This window comes from Jatropha curcas, chromosome 6 (genome assembly GCF_041381405.1).
Source record: "Jatropha curcas cultivar XTBG-Jc1 chromosome 6, XTBG_Jcur_1.0, whole genome shotgun sequence".
NCBI lineage: Eukaryota > Viridiplantae > Streptophyta > Magnoliopsida > Malpighiales > Euphorbiaceae > Jatropha > Jatropha curcas.
Genome location: NC_143156.1, coordinates 1,765,716 through 1,779,203, shown reverse-complemented (window position 1 = coordinate 1,779,203; position 13,488 = coordinate 1,765,716). Strand labels below are relative to the sequence as shown.

At 33.4% G+C, this 13,488-nt stretch overlaps 3 protein-coding genes across 5 annotated transcripts; 1 reads left to right on the top strand and 2 right to left on the bottom strand.

Moving 5' to 3' along the window:
• Window positions 1–1,767: 1,767 nt before the first annotated feature.
• Window positions 1,768–2,607, bottom strand: LOC105633382 (basic blue protein). Its single transcript, XM_012215972.3, has 2 exons — window positions 2,334–2,607; window positions 1,768–2,133 (listed from the first exon to the last, which is right to left on the bottom strand). The coding sequence occupies exons 1-2, from the start codon at window positions 2,503–2,505 to the stop codon at window positions 1,934–1,936; spliced, it is 372 nt and encodes a 123-aa protein (XP_012071362.1). The 5' UTR covers window positions 2,506–2,607; the 3' UTR covers window positions 1,768–1,933.
• A 2,737-nt stretch (window positions 2,608–5,344) lies between these two features.
• Window positions 5,345–6,787, top strand: LOC105633384 (plasma membrane ATPase 4). 2 transcript variants are annotated; one of them, XM_012215975.4, is made up of 3 exons: window positions 5,345–5,445; window positions 5,538–6,094; window positions 6,351–6,787. In XM_012215975.4, exons 1-3 carry the CDS (start codon window positions 5,398–5,400, stop codon window positions 6,445–6,447), a joined length of 702 nt encoding a protein of 233 aa, XP_012071365.1. In that variant the 5' UTR covers window positions 5,345–5,397; the 3' UTR covers window positions 6,448–6,787. The 2 variants fall into 2 exon arrangements, with proteins under 2 accessions (XP_012071365.1, XP_012071366.1); XM_012215976.4 differs by having other exon boundaries at window positions 5,347–5,445; window positions 5,927–6,094.
• LOC105633383 (UDP-Glycosyltransferase superfamily protein) lies at window positions 6,728–13,281 on the bottom strand. Of its 2 annotated transcripts, XM_020679013.3 has the most exons (16): window positions 13,129–13,281; window positions 12,952–13,040; window positions 12,407–12,478; window positions 11,695–11,788; window positions 11,421–11,563; window positions 11,222–11,292; window positions 10,748–10,829; window positions 10,466–10,567; window positions 10,273–10,328; window positions 9,642–9,676; window positions 8,922–9,132; window positions 8,574–8,786; window positions 7,585–7,644; window positions 7,454–7,493; window positions 7,088–7,309; window positions 6,728–6,911 (listed from the first exon to the last, which is right to left on the bottom strand). In XM_020679013.3, the coding sequence occupies exons 2-16, from the start codon at window positions 13,030–13,032 to the stop codon at window positions 6,855–6,857; spliced, it is 1,539 nt and encodes a 512-aa protein (XP_020534672.1). In that variant the 5' UTR covers window positions 13,033–13,040; window positions 13,129–13,281; the 3' UTR covers window positions 6,728–6,854. The 2 variants fall into 2 exon arrangements, with proteins under 2 accessions (XP_020534672.1, XP_089578904.1); XM_089722778.1 differs by lacking the exon at window positions 13,129–13,281 and having other exon boundaries at window positions 12,952–13,097.
• Window positions 13,282–13,488: the final 207 nt, after the last annotated feature.

Sequence of the window (13,488 nt, the reverse complement as noted above, 5' to 3'; positions counted from 1 at the left end):
AATTTTTTTAACTTACATGACTGATGAGAACTTTTGTAATCAAGAGGATTCGAACTAACACATCCACTCAAAAAAAGAACTTTTTTTAAATTTTGATTTTATATTCAACCATAAATATGGGTAACCTTGTCTTCAATTTACAAACCTAAATCAAAACAAGTGATTAATGTATACAGAGTTACAATAAAAGTGACCTAATTATGAAAAGTGACGCCCACCAAAAATATTTATCTAACTAGTCGTACAAACACCATGCACGCTCATGCATATGCATCCCCTCTCTCTACATAAAGTTGCTCTTTTTCTGTTTCAAAAGCCTTTTAAAGGTTCTCCAATTTCAACATTAACCTCTTTGTCCTTAGTAAACTAAACTTATCTGCCTCTTCTTCAAGCTTCAGATATCTCTCTTAGGGTTTGTTTCTCAGGGCTTTGTTGCAGAGCCATTTTGGCATTCTGTCCACCTCCTTTTAAGAGGTTTTTACTTTCCACTTGATATAATTCTTGGAGGTGGCCAGCATGTCAAACTGGCTGTGTAAATTTCTCCCATGAGAAACCCTTACAAGATTAATTATTTCAAACCCTTCTGTCAGAAAATTATTATTGAAGCTACATGCTCTCTGTGTGTGTGTGTCTATGTGTTTATACACACATTCATACACAAAACTATCAAGATTTCTCTCTCTCTCTTTTTCTTGCATCATTGCTTGACCTTATCAAAGCATGAAAGAAAACTTGAGTTTATACAGTTTTCAGGTAAATGTTGTATATATGGTCTTTTTCTTGTATGTATATATATATATATATATATATAGACACAGACACAAACACAAACACAAACACAAATAAAACCACCATGCATGCTTATACTTGAATCTTTATAATATAATTAGAAAAGATTAGGACTAAAGATTATCGACAGTTTTTTCTTTTTTCTTTTTTTTTTCCTTTTTAGCTAGTAAGGTTAATTAACTAAAAATTCAAATTCAACTTTTTATATTTAGATAATCTCAGCTTTATCAACAGATGAGACAAAATCATATTGCTATCAGGAAAGAATCTGTGATAGAGATTTCAAAATTATGAGAAGATATATAGGACAAGAGATTGATAGTTGCAAAAAAACTTTTGTGATTGCTGTACAAAAATGTGCAAGTCAACCAAGTAAAAAAGCAAATCCATATATTCCATGTTTTTGTTTCCCTTTTTTGCACCTCTCTCTTTTAAAACTTTTACTTTGTGTGTGTAATGATATATATGTTGGCTTTGGCATGTTTAAAGAAAAGTTTGAAATCATCATGTTTCTACTTGCTTCACAGTATACAATTGGCACTTATAGTTCAGCTAGGCTTTGGATTCCTGAAAGCATTATGCTTGCTTGCCACTGCCATTTATAGACATCTGAAGATAAATATTTTGGAGAATTAATATTAATTCTATGATTTATAAGGAAAGTTTTTAAATTTTGATCAGGTCATAAAAGAAATGAAGAAAGAAATATTTGCATTTGCCATTTTTCCTTAACAAATTGAAATAATTTTTTGCCATTTTGTTTTTATTTTTTATTTCTTCAAAGTAATTATTACTAACTATATATTGGTTAGCTAATAAACCCACTTAATTCTCATAACAATGAGATAAACGCACTTATTCAGATTATAAAAAAATTTTTACACTTTACATATCGAGGGAATTAATTAACATATTCTATTTACCATATTTAAATTCCTTTACAAGTTAATTTATTTATGAGGCAAAAATAAATAATACTTTATAGTACTAGATAAGGAGCTAATTTTATTTGTAAGGCTGGCTAGCCAACCACCACAGGCCAACGTACACAAAAATAAAGTAACACAGACAGTTTAGTGACCTATTAAACATGAAAGCCTAAAATTACATAGGAGATAGAAAACACAAAATCCAAGGTCACAAATTACATGGCAGTGACTGCAATTTTCATTCCACCTTGACAATGGCCAGGAAAACTGCAGATGAAGAAGTTTTGTCCCTTCACAAGCTTAATTCTGTCCTTGCCTGAAGTGTAAGTTTTAGCTCCCTTGGGTGGATTGCAAGATGTGTATCCTGCTTTGTTCACTGCTACCACATTGTGGGCTGCTTGAGCATAGTTGAATACTACAATTTTAAACAGAAAACTGTCAATAATCAATATATATATATATATATATAGAGAGAGAGAGAGAGAGAGAGAGGACTCATGCCATTGAAATGATTCTTTTAATCTTGGAAACAAAACAAGAGGAATTGACTTGACAAGGGTAATTAAGATTAATTGACAAGGGAAGTAAGAGAAGAATATAGCAAATTAGACATACCAAGTACATCACCAGCCTTAAAGCTTTTTCCTTTAGGCCAGCCAGCAACATTAAAAGTCCAACCATTAGAGCCTCCAACAATATAAATTGCAGCATTAGCCATCTCTAATTGAACCGCCAAAATGGAAACCAAGACCATTCCCAACATTGCACTGCCTCTTCCCTTTTCCATTTTCTTCACAATCTAACAGAACAAAATTTTCCAACTAAAGAGATGGAGATGTAGAGTTTTGCAAGTGAGACAGTGTTTAGTGAGGGAGAGAAGAGAATTGTAGGGCTTTTTAATGGGGTTGTTGAAGTGATGGTGGTGGGGTCTTTGTTATTGAAAGATATAGACATAAAGATTAATGGGTTTGGTCAGTACTCTCATTATGTGTGTCTGACAATAATGGACATGGACAATATTGGGTAGTTTCAGAAAAGATTTCAATTAGTCTTTTTTTTTTTTTTTCATATTTCATTTTTATTTATTTAATAAGAAGTTTAATAAATTGAAATAACAATACGAACTATATAATAACATGAATACTTTTTCCTTCTTCTACTAAATTGATGAAAATTATTATAGCCGATAAGATTCAAATTCAAAATCTCTCGTTTCTCCTATAAATGAGAAGATCAATCAAACCACAGTTTATATTCCTAATTTATTTTTAATTTATAAAAAAGTAGTTGAGATTTAATATTTTGACTAAATCTATGTTTCTTTTTCCTTTTTTGTGTCTTTAGGGGAAGATTCAAATGATCTCTTTCTAGACTAGGGACATTCTTTTATATTTTAGTAAGAAATCATTATATTTCCTATTATATAGGTTTTGAATATTTTCTCATAAATAAATATTAAAATGCCAATATATGATTTTTTTTTTTTTTTTGAGTTCATTTGCTAATTAAGGTATAGAAATGGGTAGGTTTCTCTATATTGCACCAATTGGTAAATCATGCCCATCTCATTTCTATAAAAGTTTCAAAACTAATATCAAGTTTCTGTCCATGTGACACTCATATCCTCTTCACACTAAGAGGTGTAGCATATAGTTGGATGTGGCAGTTAAAGTGTTCTCATTTATATAGAAAACAACTTCTCAACTATTTTATATTTAAAATTTTACATATATTATTAATAATTGTACTTATTTCAATATAATTTTAAATTTAATAACTCACATACTTTGTAAGTACTTTTCTTTTCCTTGAGTATTTGTTACATCAGAAAATTAACAAGTTTTGATTTTTTTTTTTTTTTTTTGTTGGTACATAACTCATAGGAAGCTTTCGAGAGTACTTGAAACTTCTCATTCCTTATAGAAATAGAAAGATCAATCATACCATCACCTAATGGACATATTTACCGTTAAATCACGCATATGAATGTATAAAATTTGAATTTCACGAGAGTGATAGAAGAATATTAAATTTTAAAAGTAGTTCCCAAAATGTTAAATAAACGTGTTTTCTGAAGCAAAACATTGAAAAGGAACCCATTGTTGCTATACTTAATGTAATTCAAGAAATGAAGCAGTTGAAAAATGTAATCTTCTATGCTACTAATTCCAACTGCTATAACTTTTCATTCCACTAATTAAGCTTAACAACCCACCTAAGTTCCTTTTTTAATTAATAATTTGGACTTTGTAGAGTATGGGCACCTCTTTCAACAAGCTAAATCAAATTTTCTACCATACGATAGACGCAATTTCAGTTCTCCACGTTTAATTAATTAAATTAGTCCAATACTGAAAATTGACTAATTTTTTTAGTTAGGCCAAATGAGAAAATTGACTAATTTCAATTTTGTCGATTGATAGTTTGTCCTTCGTAATGCTCTCACCATGATGTTTATCATTATTGCATGTTAACTGTTATACCTGCTGTTAAACAATCATGATATTTGTATCATTTACATCATATACATTGATAGAATTTTGGACTCATGGGCTTCATCATCATCTTGGGCCTTCAATTTGTGAGTGTTGGGCTTTTCTCTTTGAGGGCTTGCAAAATTTCATCAATGGGCTTTCATAATTGTATCTTAATTGCTATGCTCTTTTTTGGTTATGAGGTTAGAGGAGCTGCTTCGAGGCAGTGCATTTTGAATCGTCGATGAAAGGCTTTGACTTGGACTTGTTATGCGTCAGCTCTTATACCGGTTATTGGGTATCAGCTCTGATATCATTCGTTGGACCCTTTCAACCAATTAAGAGAAATTAACGCAGCGAAAAATAAACTTGTGACACAGAAATTTACGTGGCTCACCTTCAACTGATTAGAGCTACGTCCACGAGATAAACTCCGAATCATTCTTCCACTATTAAAAATAGTAGGTACACAAAGAGAGTAATACAAAAGATAGTGGCACACAAAGTGTTTCTCAAAAACACCCCATAATAATTTTTTCACTATTTTTCTCTCCCCAAGTTTTAAGAAACCCTTCCTAAAACTAGATAAACTCTCTCTCTACATTTTTTTTTTCTTCTGCTATATGCATTGTGTGTTCTGCCTCTGTCTCTATTTATAGACAGATTATGAGAGAGCATTTGAGGGAGACGTGCATTACTAATGCACGGCTTTCCGTTTTGTCAAATGGCATGTCAATCTTTGAATTGTTGGCATGCCAATCTTTGAAAGAAAAAAAAAAATGTGTCCTTTTTTTTTTTTTTATCTTTTCAAATTGTGTGGATCCCATTTGGCGGGGCACAGCACAGCAGGACAACCTTCATTTGATCGGGCCATAATTCATTTGTCAACATTTACTAAAAAGACCTTACATTTTATTGCGGATAAAAAACACAGCTTAAATGTTGCTACTTGCTAGCCATTTGCAATGGCAAGACTCGTTTTAACGAAATGGCTCAAATGGCAAGACTCGTTTTAGGTGACATTCTATAAGGGTTAAAAAAAATAAAATAATATAGGGCTAAATTTGAGATTTGCTCTCCTGTAGGGTCCACTGCTAGTGGCTTGAATTAATGAAAAGGGTACAAAAGGAAACAATTAGTCAACTGCAAAAATATTTGTTTGTTTTGTTTTCTACCAACAAAATCATCTCTTTTGAAATAAGACAATGGAAACTGAAGAGAGACAAAATAGGGGAAATGGCTTCAATCAAAGGGTAATTTACTTTTTTAAAGTTTCAATTTTTTTTTTCAAATTAGACCATCTAATTTCTTGCTACAACTACCAGTTCTTAATTTTTCTGAACAGAATATAACAGTAGAAAGGATTTTTATCATCACAAATCTTGTTTTGGAGCTTCCATCAGCTGTTCTTGATCAGTTATCAGCAGAGCATAAGCCTAGATATGCACTAATTAGCATGATTATGTCTTCAGCAATCATGCTGGTCTCCATTCTTGATCTTGTTCGATTAGGTAAAAAAGAAAGGGTTAGATGGATGATTAGAGGCCTTAAACCCTGGTTTTACTCTCCATATCCAAGCTTCAAGCCTTTAGGAACATTTGCTGATGTTGTTGGATTAGTTTGTGCTATTTTCCAGTTTGTTTTTGCAACTATTGTTTATGTCCTTTTGTCTGCTAATCCTATCAAAATATCAGTTTGGCCTGTAATATTTGCAATTGGTGTGTTGTTTTCTAGATTTCCAAGAAAACAACAGAAAATATCAGTTCTTGAACGCATAGAAATTGCTCAACGTACACTTGATGGCTTGCAGCCTCATGAAGTTGCAATGTTATTTGAAGATGAGAATTATAATGAGTTGTCTGAGATTCTTGAGAGGGGCAAGAAGCGTGCAGAAACAGCTAGGTAGGTAATTATATAATTGGAGGAGGGCATTTCTTGAAAATAAAATTTCATATTTCTTTTTCTTTTTCTTTCGTGGCTTCCTGAGGAACTTAGTTTATTTTTTGATATTCAGAAAGACAATTTGGAAAAACATTTTTTTGAATTTGAGCATGTATTTTCAAACCCATTGTAACTTTGATGCAAACAAGCTTGGCTTGAGTGTGGGCTAGCTATTTCAATGAACAGTTCTAACTGATGTGCTCTTTTTGGCTACTAGGCTAAGGGAGCTTCATACACTCAAGGGTCAAGTTGAATCAAAAGTGAAACTCAAGGGACTTGACGTTGGGATAATTCAGAGGCAGTACTCAGTTTGATCAAGAAGATGTAAGTTTTTAGCACTCTCAGCAAAGTTTGTTTCCCGGGATTTGAACTTGTACTCTCACCTTTACGGAAATTGAGTTCACTTACCACCCAAACCAACACCTTATTGGGTTCAGTTTTTATTTTTATGCTTATATTTAAGCAACTAGTGAACAGATCTGTGACTGTCAATAGTTCAAGAGATGGCTAACAGAACTGGGACAAAGTAGGGGATATTTGAATATTTGACTATGAGGTTCCAAGGTTGTAGGGAAGGCAGGAAGAAGCAAACACTTGTCAATCGTACAGTGCATTTTGTTGTAATTTATAACATTGTCTCTTAATTGGATTTCATTAGGCACATGTTCATCAATGTTTCCTTTTACAGAAATAGGGTTATCTTCGAAAGTCCGATGAGTATCTAATTTGAGCAATCAATCTGTTGCTTAAGAATCTTCACAGCTTCCATGACTCCATCCTGCAAGTTCGAACAAAATATGGATGTTAGCATTGGATTGTTCGAGTTTTATATTACATATAAACCAACAATATTCAAAGCAAGGATGAGAACAATTAATGAATTATTGCATAAAATAACCCAAGATGTCATCTTTTAAGCACTAATTAACTACTTCATTCAAAAATAGACATTACCTCGGGGGAGATTCTTTCAGCAATTTCTAGAGCACGTGTTTTAACTTCGGGAGACAATGCATAAGCTATGGCTCTTGATAGAACATTTGCAGCTATCCTGATTCTCAAATCATCCATTTTGTCGGGAACCAAATGGTTTCTTTTCAATGGTTCTGGGGCAACTCCAAGCCAATGCATTCGCTCAGCCCAATAAAATTGATCCAACATAAATGGGCATAACACCTGCCATTGAAGTCCTGAATAAGTTGCCTAACTTGCTAATTTTGAAACACAATGCAAAATTTTGAAAAAAAAAAAAAAGTTCACATGTTCGATGGATGTAGAATGATGAAGATAAAGTAAAATGAGTTTTAGCTTACAACAAACCTGTGGAATTCCGGCATATAATGCTGCAGCAGTGGATCCACTGATTTACCATTGAAGACGAAGGAAATAATTAGCTATGCTGCATGGTGTACATATAATAATGTCAAAATGAAACAAAATAGAATATTCACCTGCCCCCATGATGAACGGCAGCCAGACATCTTTGAAACAGCCAACTGTATGGTACCATACTGTTTAACACATAGAAGACATCAATTTACAAAGACAAATAATATTACCACAATCATGCAGCTATGGAGAAAAAAAAAATGTTTTCAGTTATTTCCACCTTATAATTGGTTTTGGCAGCGCAGGTTTTCTACTCCGTTGAGTCCATATATGGTGCTCGTTGAAGATTTTCATTTCTATATGGTTATACGGTTTTATTTTACAGGATGAATCAAGTAATGTAATGCAACATTAAATTTTGATATGGAAATGTATTTTAAGACCTGACATTTTTCACGAGCAGGACGCCAAAAGAGGTATTTTTATACTAGCTGAATCTGGAATCTGCTATGAAAGCCTAAGAATCTTTAATATGTTACTATTGCAACCAAGTCTTCCTGGGTGCATCAGAAGTTTTCCCTTCGGGCCTTCTAATTTTAATAGGAAGAAAAGATAACAATTATCATATTTTCTTGGATTTGATATTTTATCATTTTAGAGTCATATGTTACCAAGGTTATGTCCGAACCCCATACTTTGCACTTTTGTCAGAAGAGCCATAGTCCTTACAGACTGTAACCTACAGTGACTTTCATAAGAATATGAAACTAATAGAGTGACATGATCTGGAAGGTTTATGCAGCAACAATGTATGAATGCACTATTAACTTAATTATTGGTCTTTCTGTCTCTTAGTATCTGATTACACATCAGTACTAGCCACGTAAGTGAACTTTAAAGAGTGCATCATAAAATAGCATCACAAAAAAGAATGAGCAAGTGTTAATATAATTTATCATTCTCTAAGTATGCTTCTGAAAGTAGTACGTGTATTTGACTGCTACAATCTCAACAAAATTGCAAAAATGCAGTTATCTTTTCACTATTTTCTCCTGATCAACTATGAATCTTCTTCAGTCAACTTAGCAACTAAAATATCATGAAAGCTCACCTAGGAAAGCAGAAGAGACGGCCATCAAAGAGACAAACCCCCTCTTCACTGTACTGCTGTTGATCTAAATACAAAGATTCAGTTGCAACAACTCGAATTGCTTCATCTAAAGGCTCATAGCCAGAAGTAAACAGGATAAATCTGAAATTTGTGATCTCCAGGACAGTTTGAATAACCCCGAGGAATGCTTCAGGGTGCTCCAAAAAACCCATGCTGCAAAATCAAAGAGAAACATTGCTCAAGAGATAAGTCCACTCAAACACAAGTGTGTTTTTTTTTTTTTGTACCTTCTAATCGGATATCAGTGGATAGTTTTTCAGAAAAATACCAAGAAAGCAAGGAACCTGCCTTCCAGCAGAACTTAGTCCTATAAAAACAGGTGGCACTGATGTCCCCAAAAAGAGTTGTAACTTTACATGAGCTGCACATATCTCAACTTTTGTTCTATTACTCCCAGGAGATGGAAGTGCTGAAATTTGTAGACATTTCTTACATGAAAACTGCCATTCAATAGGGAGGAACCAAAACCCACAAACACAAGCTTTTGATGGCCAATAATCTGTATATGTAGATGCACGAGCAAGAACTTTACTTAGGAATCTTTGATCGCCTCATTTATAGATGACAAAATTATTAAAATGTGCTAAAAAGTATAAAGGGTGCATCCTGATATATAGTCTGCAATTAAGTAAGATCCTTGAAAGACCAAACAGAAACTGGAAAAGGAAGTAAATCAAGATTTGTATGATGTGATAAGATCAAGGCCCTAACATACAAAGTCTTTTCACAGAGTTAAAAAAAGAAGAACTAGCAGAAAATAGAAAGCACTGTCTTGAAAGATAGTAAGTTAAACAGAAAAACTGTAAGAGAATTATTATAATTATGAGCTACCCTTGGTAGTTTCATTGCATTATGACTAACATGATCAGTGAATCATAAAACTCTTGCCAGGTCTTCAGCCTTTTGATCACAAGAAAGAGAAGAAGATAGAAGGGAAAAATATACATCTCAATCTCATGGCTTGAAGCATAATAAAGAAGTGCACAAGTTGAGAAAAAACAAAGTTACCTGGGCATTCAACAATTTCTTTGCTGAACCCATACCTGTTACATAAAAATTGACTAAAATTATATCTCAACAACGTTATTCAATAACTAGAAATACATATAAACATCTAAACCTTTTTATTTTGAGTTAGCAAGCAAAAGAGAGACAGTTAGACAAAGAGAAAGAGAAGAAGCAGAAGAAGAAGAAGAAGAAGAAGAAGAAGAAGAAGCACATAGAGAGAGAGAGAGAGAGAGTAGATAATGCTTATGAAGAGATCAATTGGGATTGGCTCTGATTATTGAAGAAAACGTGGTTAGAAGGACTATATATGGAGCAATTAGTCATAAATTGATACCGACCCCTCAAAATTTGGTAAAATTCAACTCCATTAACAACTATGTTTATTTATGGAGAGTGGTCTTAAAGGATTCTCATTCAATATATTTCTTTGAGTTCATATCACTTCTTATTCTTTGTTACCAGTAGAATGAAGTACCCCAGATGGTTATCATCATGCACTCTAAGGTCAACTTGGCACATTCCATTTTCTATTTTCAAATGGAATTTCAAGCCTATGAACAGATTCCTTTATCTTCTAGCTCATGTAAGACAATAACTGTGCAGCATTCTATGTTTAGAGAACATAACTTACAAGAGAAGTGGAGATGGTGGCCAATCATGCCAAGTGGGAAGGCCTGTTACAGGATCCTACATGCAGGGAACAAGGCGTTTAATAATTTCAGGCATGAACTCTAGCATCAAAATAACAAATGTATTGGTTGGCCAATGTTCTAGGAATAATTGAGTCCAAGCAACAACAAAATTCTATCTTCAAAAGCACCAACTGTAAAAGGGATAGGACTAAGATTCAACTCATCACTTCTCCACGATCCCCAATTTTCCATAAAAAGTGGCCACATCCAATGGATCACATCTTTCCAGCAAACCTATGCTCATGCAAGGGTCAAAAAATTAGTAAACAACCCATACATCATAAACCAATCTGAATATTACAGGGGAAGAAATATATGTAATAATTAGGAATTACTTTTTGCTTATTAACAATGCTTCATTAAGAAACATCATCCAGACAGTGTTTAGAATCCAATTTTATAAGTCAAAATCACCTTATCAGTTGGAGCTTCTTGGAGATATTCATAGAGAAGAGGAAACTCTTTTTTGAAGTGACACTCAAATGATGAGGGTGCACTGTGAGTACAGCAAGAAAAGTTTATCAGTTAAAATTTTAGTCTCAAAAGATAAGTACCAGCAACAAAATTTTCTTCATTTCTCTGGTGGAAAAATATAAATATACATATAATCCAATTCTTGTCGCCCATATAGTACTCCAAACTCATACACACACCTGAAAATGCATCCAAAGATTCCACATCTAGTCCTTTTTTGGAAGGTATTCAGAGCTATGTATATGTTCCCTTTCTTTCACAAGCACACAAAATTCACATATAACTCATTTAATCGACATGTAAATACAAAAACTGGAGATCTCATGTGTGCTAAGTCCTTGAGGTACAACATTACGGTTGACCATTGTTACAAATCAGAGAAATCAGGTATATAAACTAATATTTTTGCACTACCTGTATGGAATAATATAAGGAGCAGCAACCACACAACGAACACGAAAAAGTTCTGCAAGGCTCCACCCTTCCTGCCCAGTATGCAAAGAAACATTTTCTTCATTAGGTGACCCTTCTAATGAGATAACCATATAAATTTTGGCCATACTGTTAACTTATTGAAAGAATATGTACAAATTAACTTTTTAACATGACATACCAATGCAAAAAAATTGATCACAATAAAGTCACCCTTCATGCTTGGGCCATCTCCAAATATCCTTTCAATGGCAGAATGGCATTCTCGTCTATGCTCTTTTCTGATAATCGTTTTCTGAAGTGAAAAGGCTGATTCTTGCGTCCCTATAAAAAACTTGTACATCAAACTTTCCAAAAATACAGAGTGACTCTACTCATAAAGTCAGTTTTTTTTCCACAATAGTCCCCATACATAATATAAAGACAACATGGCAATTGAACAAAGTAATTTCAACCTGTGGAATTATAATTCTCATGAATACTAAGAACAGGTGGTGATCTGATAGGAAGGAAAGTAATATATCTGTCTGCCAAATAAGGCCTTAAGTTCTGCAAAAACAGTAAAGAAATAATAGCATCCATTAGGAAGGACATTGTATTCACGGGGCCCCAAAATTTCCAAGAAAGAGGAGAGAGGGAATATATGGCCATGAGCATTTTCTTGTTTTTACTTTCTTCAATAAAAAATTTTAAAAAAAAAAAATGCTATTGACCTAATGTTATATTCTCCAACATCAAAGGGAAAAGGAAGCCTTATAAAAAAAAAAAAAAAAATAGACAACTTAAAAAAAAAATAAAGCTGAATAAAACATTTGCGATGAAAATTACTAGATGGTCAAATAAATGTGAGTTGAGTTCATTCTGCTTCTATAAAGGTGTGATATGAAGGTGTAAAGTCATTATTAGCGAACAGTAAATTCTACAGAAATCCTACACAGCCAGTTATAGAATGCGGTTGAATATCAGTTAGCAAAGTAGCACGATATAAAATAAGCCTAGGAAATGAGAATGGTAAGGTAGCGGATATATGGAACGAAAGATTGAATAAAACATGAGTGCATTCATAAGAAAGTAAAGGCATCAATTGAAGATGAGTTGAAGGAAAGTAATTGGTTGAAACACATGCCGGAGAGAAGTTGAAATCTTAAAGAGCAGTATAATGCAAACCTCATGTGCTGAGTGCGTTACTAGAACCACATGATATTGCTTCTGATCAAAAGCGAAAGCCGCAGCAATGGCCTGAAAAGAAAAGGCTCCAATTTTAGGTAAAAATTAATTCAGAACTTTGCCTTTGTTTCAAATATTCAGTTAAACAGATGAAGTTGAATAAAACATGATTCAGTATCAAATTTTTGTCCAGCCACCAATATATCTATATATATATATATGTGTGTGTGTGTATACACACAAAATAACATCCAAATGGCATAAGATTGACACATACACACAGAGCAAACTCAAGACAATAATTAATAAACATCAACTAGGTGCAAATTAGAAATCCAAGTGCTAAGTTAATCAATAATTAAGCTCCCTAAACAATCAATCACCAAAAATTACATGTTTAAAATTAAACTAAGTTGAATTAGAGGAATCTATGAAACTACCATAATGCTATAATTATCATTAAGTTTAAACTTTAAACTCTTAATTCTCGTCATATTATCTCAAAAAACAAATGAAAATACATTTGCTTTATGCTAAATACTTACTGCAATTGGATAAACATCGCCTTTGGTACCAAAAGCCATGAAAAGAGCTATCGGTTTCCTCTTCTCTACCTCCGCTTCCATTCCTTACACTACAGAAGCTCGAAACAGTTAGTTTCAGTCTTTGCAGTCTCAAGCTGGAGGCATTTTAATTTGGGCTTAGAGCCGGCTCAAACTTACGTGGGCTTCGGTTGGCCCAATAAAGGATTAGACACAAACTTGGGTTGACCCAATAATGAAACAAATCCTAAAGATCAGCCCAAGCCCATTCTTGTAAATAGTGCTTGTCGTTGTCGTACAATGATTTTGAAGGAATAGCAGTTCCACTGCCAACTGATAGAGCGTTCAAGAATGCTTAATTTATGTAACTGATATTTGAATATACTTTTCAAATTTTAAATCATCAATTTGACAGCCAACCTGAATTTCGAAGAGAAAGAAAGAGTAAGGTTAGAATCTTTCCTCTCTGCACTTTTTTTCTCTGCCTAAAATTTGCTTTCTTTATTTTTCTCTCTACATCTGCTTCATTGCCTTGTTCTC

Excerpts from the sequence above, each read along its gene's own strand:
- LOC105633382 (XM_012215972.3), bottom strand. The coding sequence starts at position 2,505 with ATGGAAAAGGGAAGAGGCAGTGCAATGTTGGGAATGGTCTTGGTTTCC. Across the intron at positions 2,134-2,333 it reads TAAGGCTGGTGATGTACTTG|TATTCAACTATGCTCAAGCA; the intron begins GTATGTCTAATT and ends TTAAAATTGTAG.
- LOC105633384 (XM_012215975.4), top strand. The coding sequence starts at position 5,398 with ATGGAAACTGAAGAGAGACAAAATAGGGGAAATGGCTTCAATCAAAGG. Across the intron at positions 5,446-5,537 it reads GAAATGGCTTCAATCAAAGG|AATATAACAGTAGAAAGGAT; the intron begins GTAATTTACTTT and ends TTTTCTGAACAG. Across the intron at positions 6,095-6,350 it reads AAGCGTGCAGAAACAGCTAG|GCTAAGGGAGCTTCATACAC; the intron begins GTAGGTAATTAT and ends TTTGGCTACTAG.
- LOC105633383 (XM_020679013.3), bottom strand. The coding sequence starts at position 13,032 with ATGGAAGCGGAGGTAGAGAAGAGGAAACCGATAGCTCTTTTCATGGCT. Across the intron at positions 11,564-11,694 it reads TGAGAATTATAATTCCACAG|GGACGCAAGAATCAGCCTTT; the intron begins GTTGAAATTACT and ends AGTTTTTTATAG. Across the intron at positions 6,912-7,087 it reads CTGAAAGAATCTCCCCCGAG|GATGGAGTCATGGAAGCTGT; the intron begins GTAATGTCTATT and ends TCGAACTTGCAG.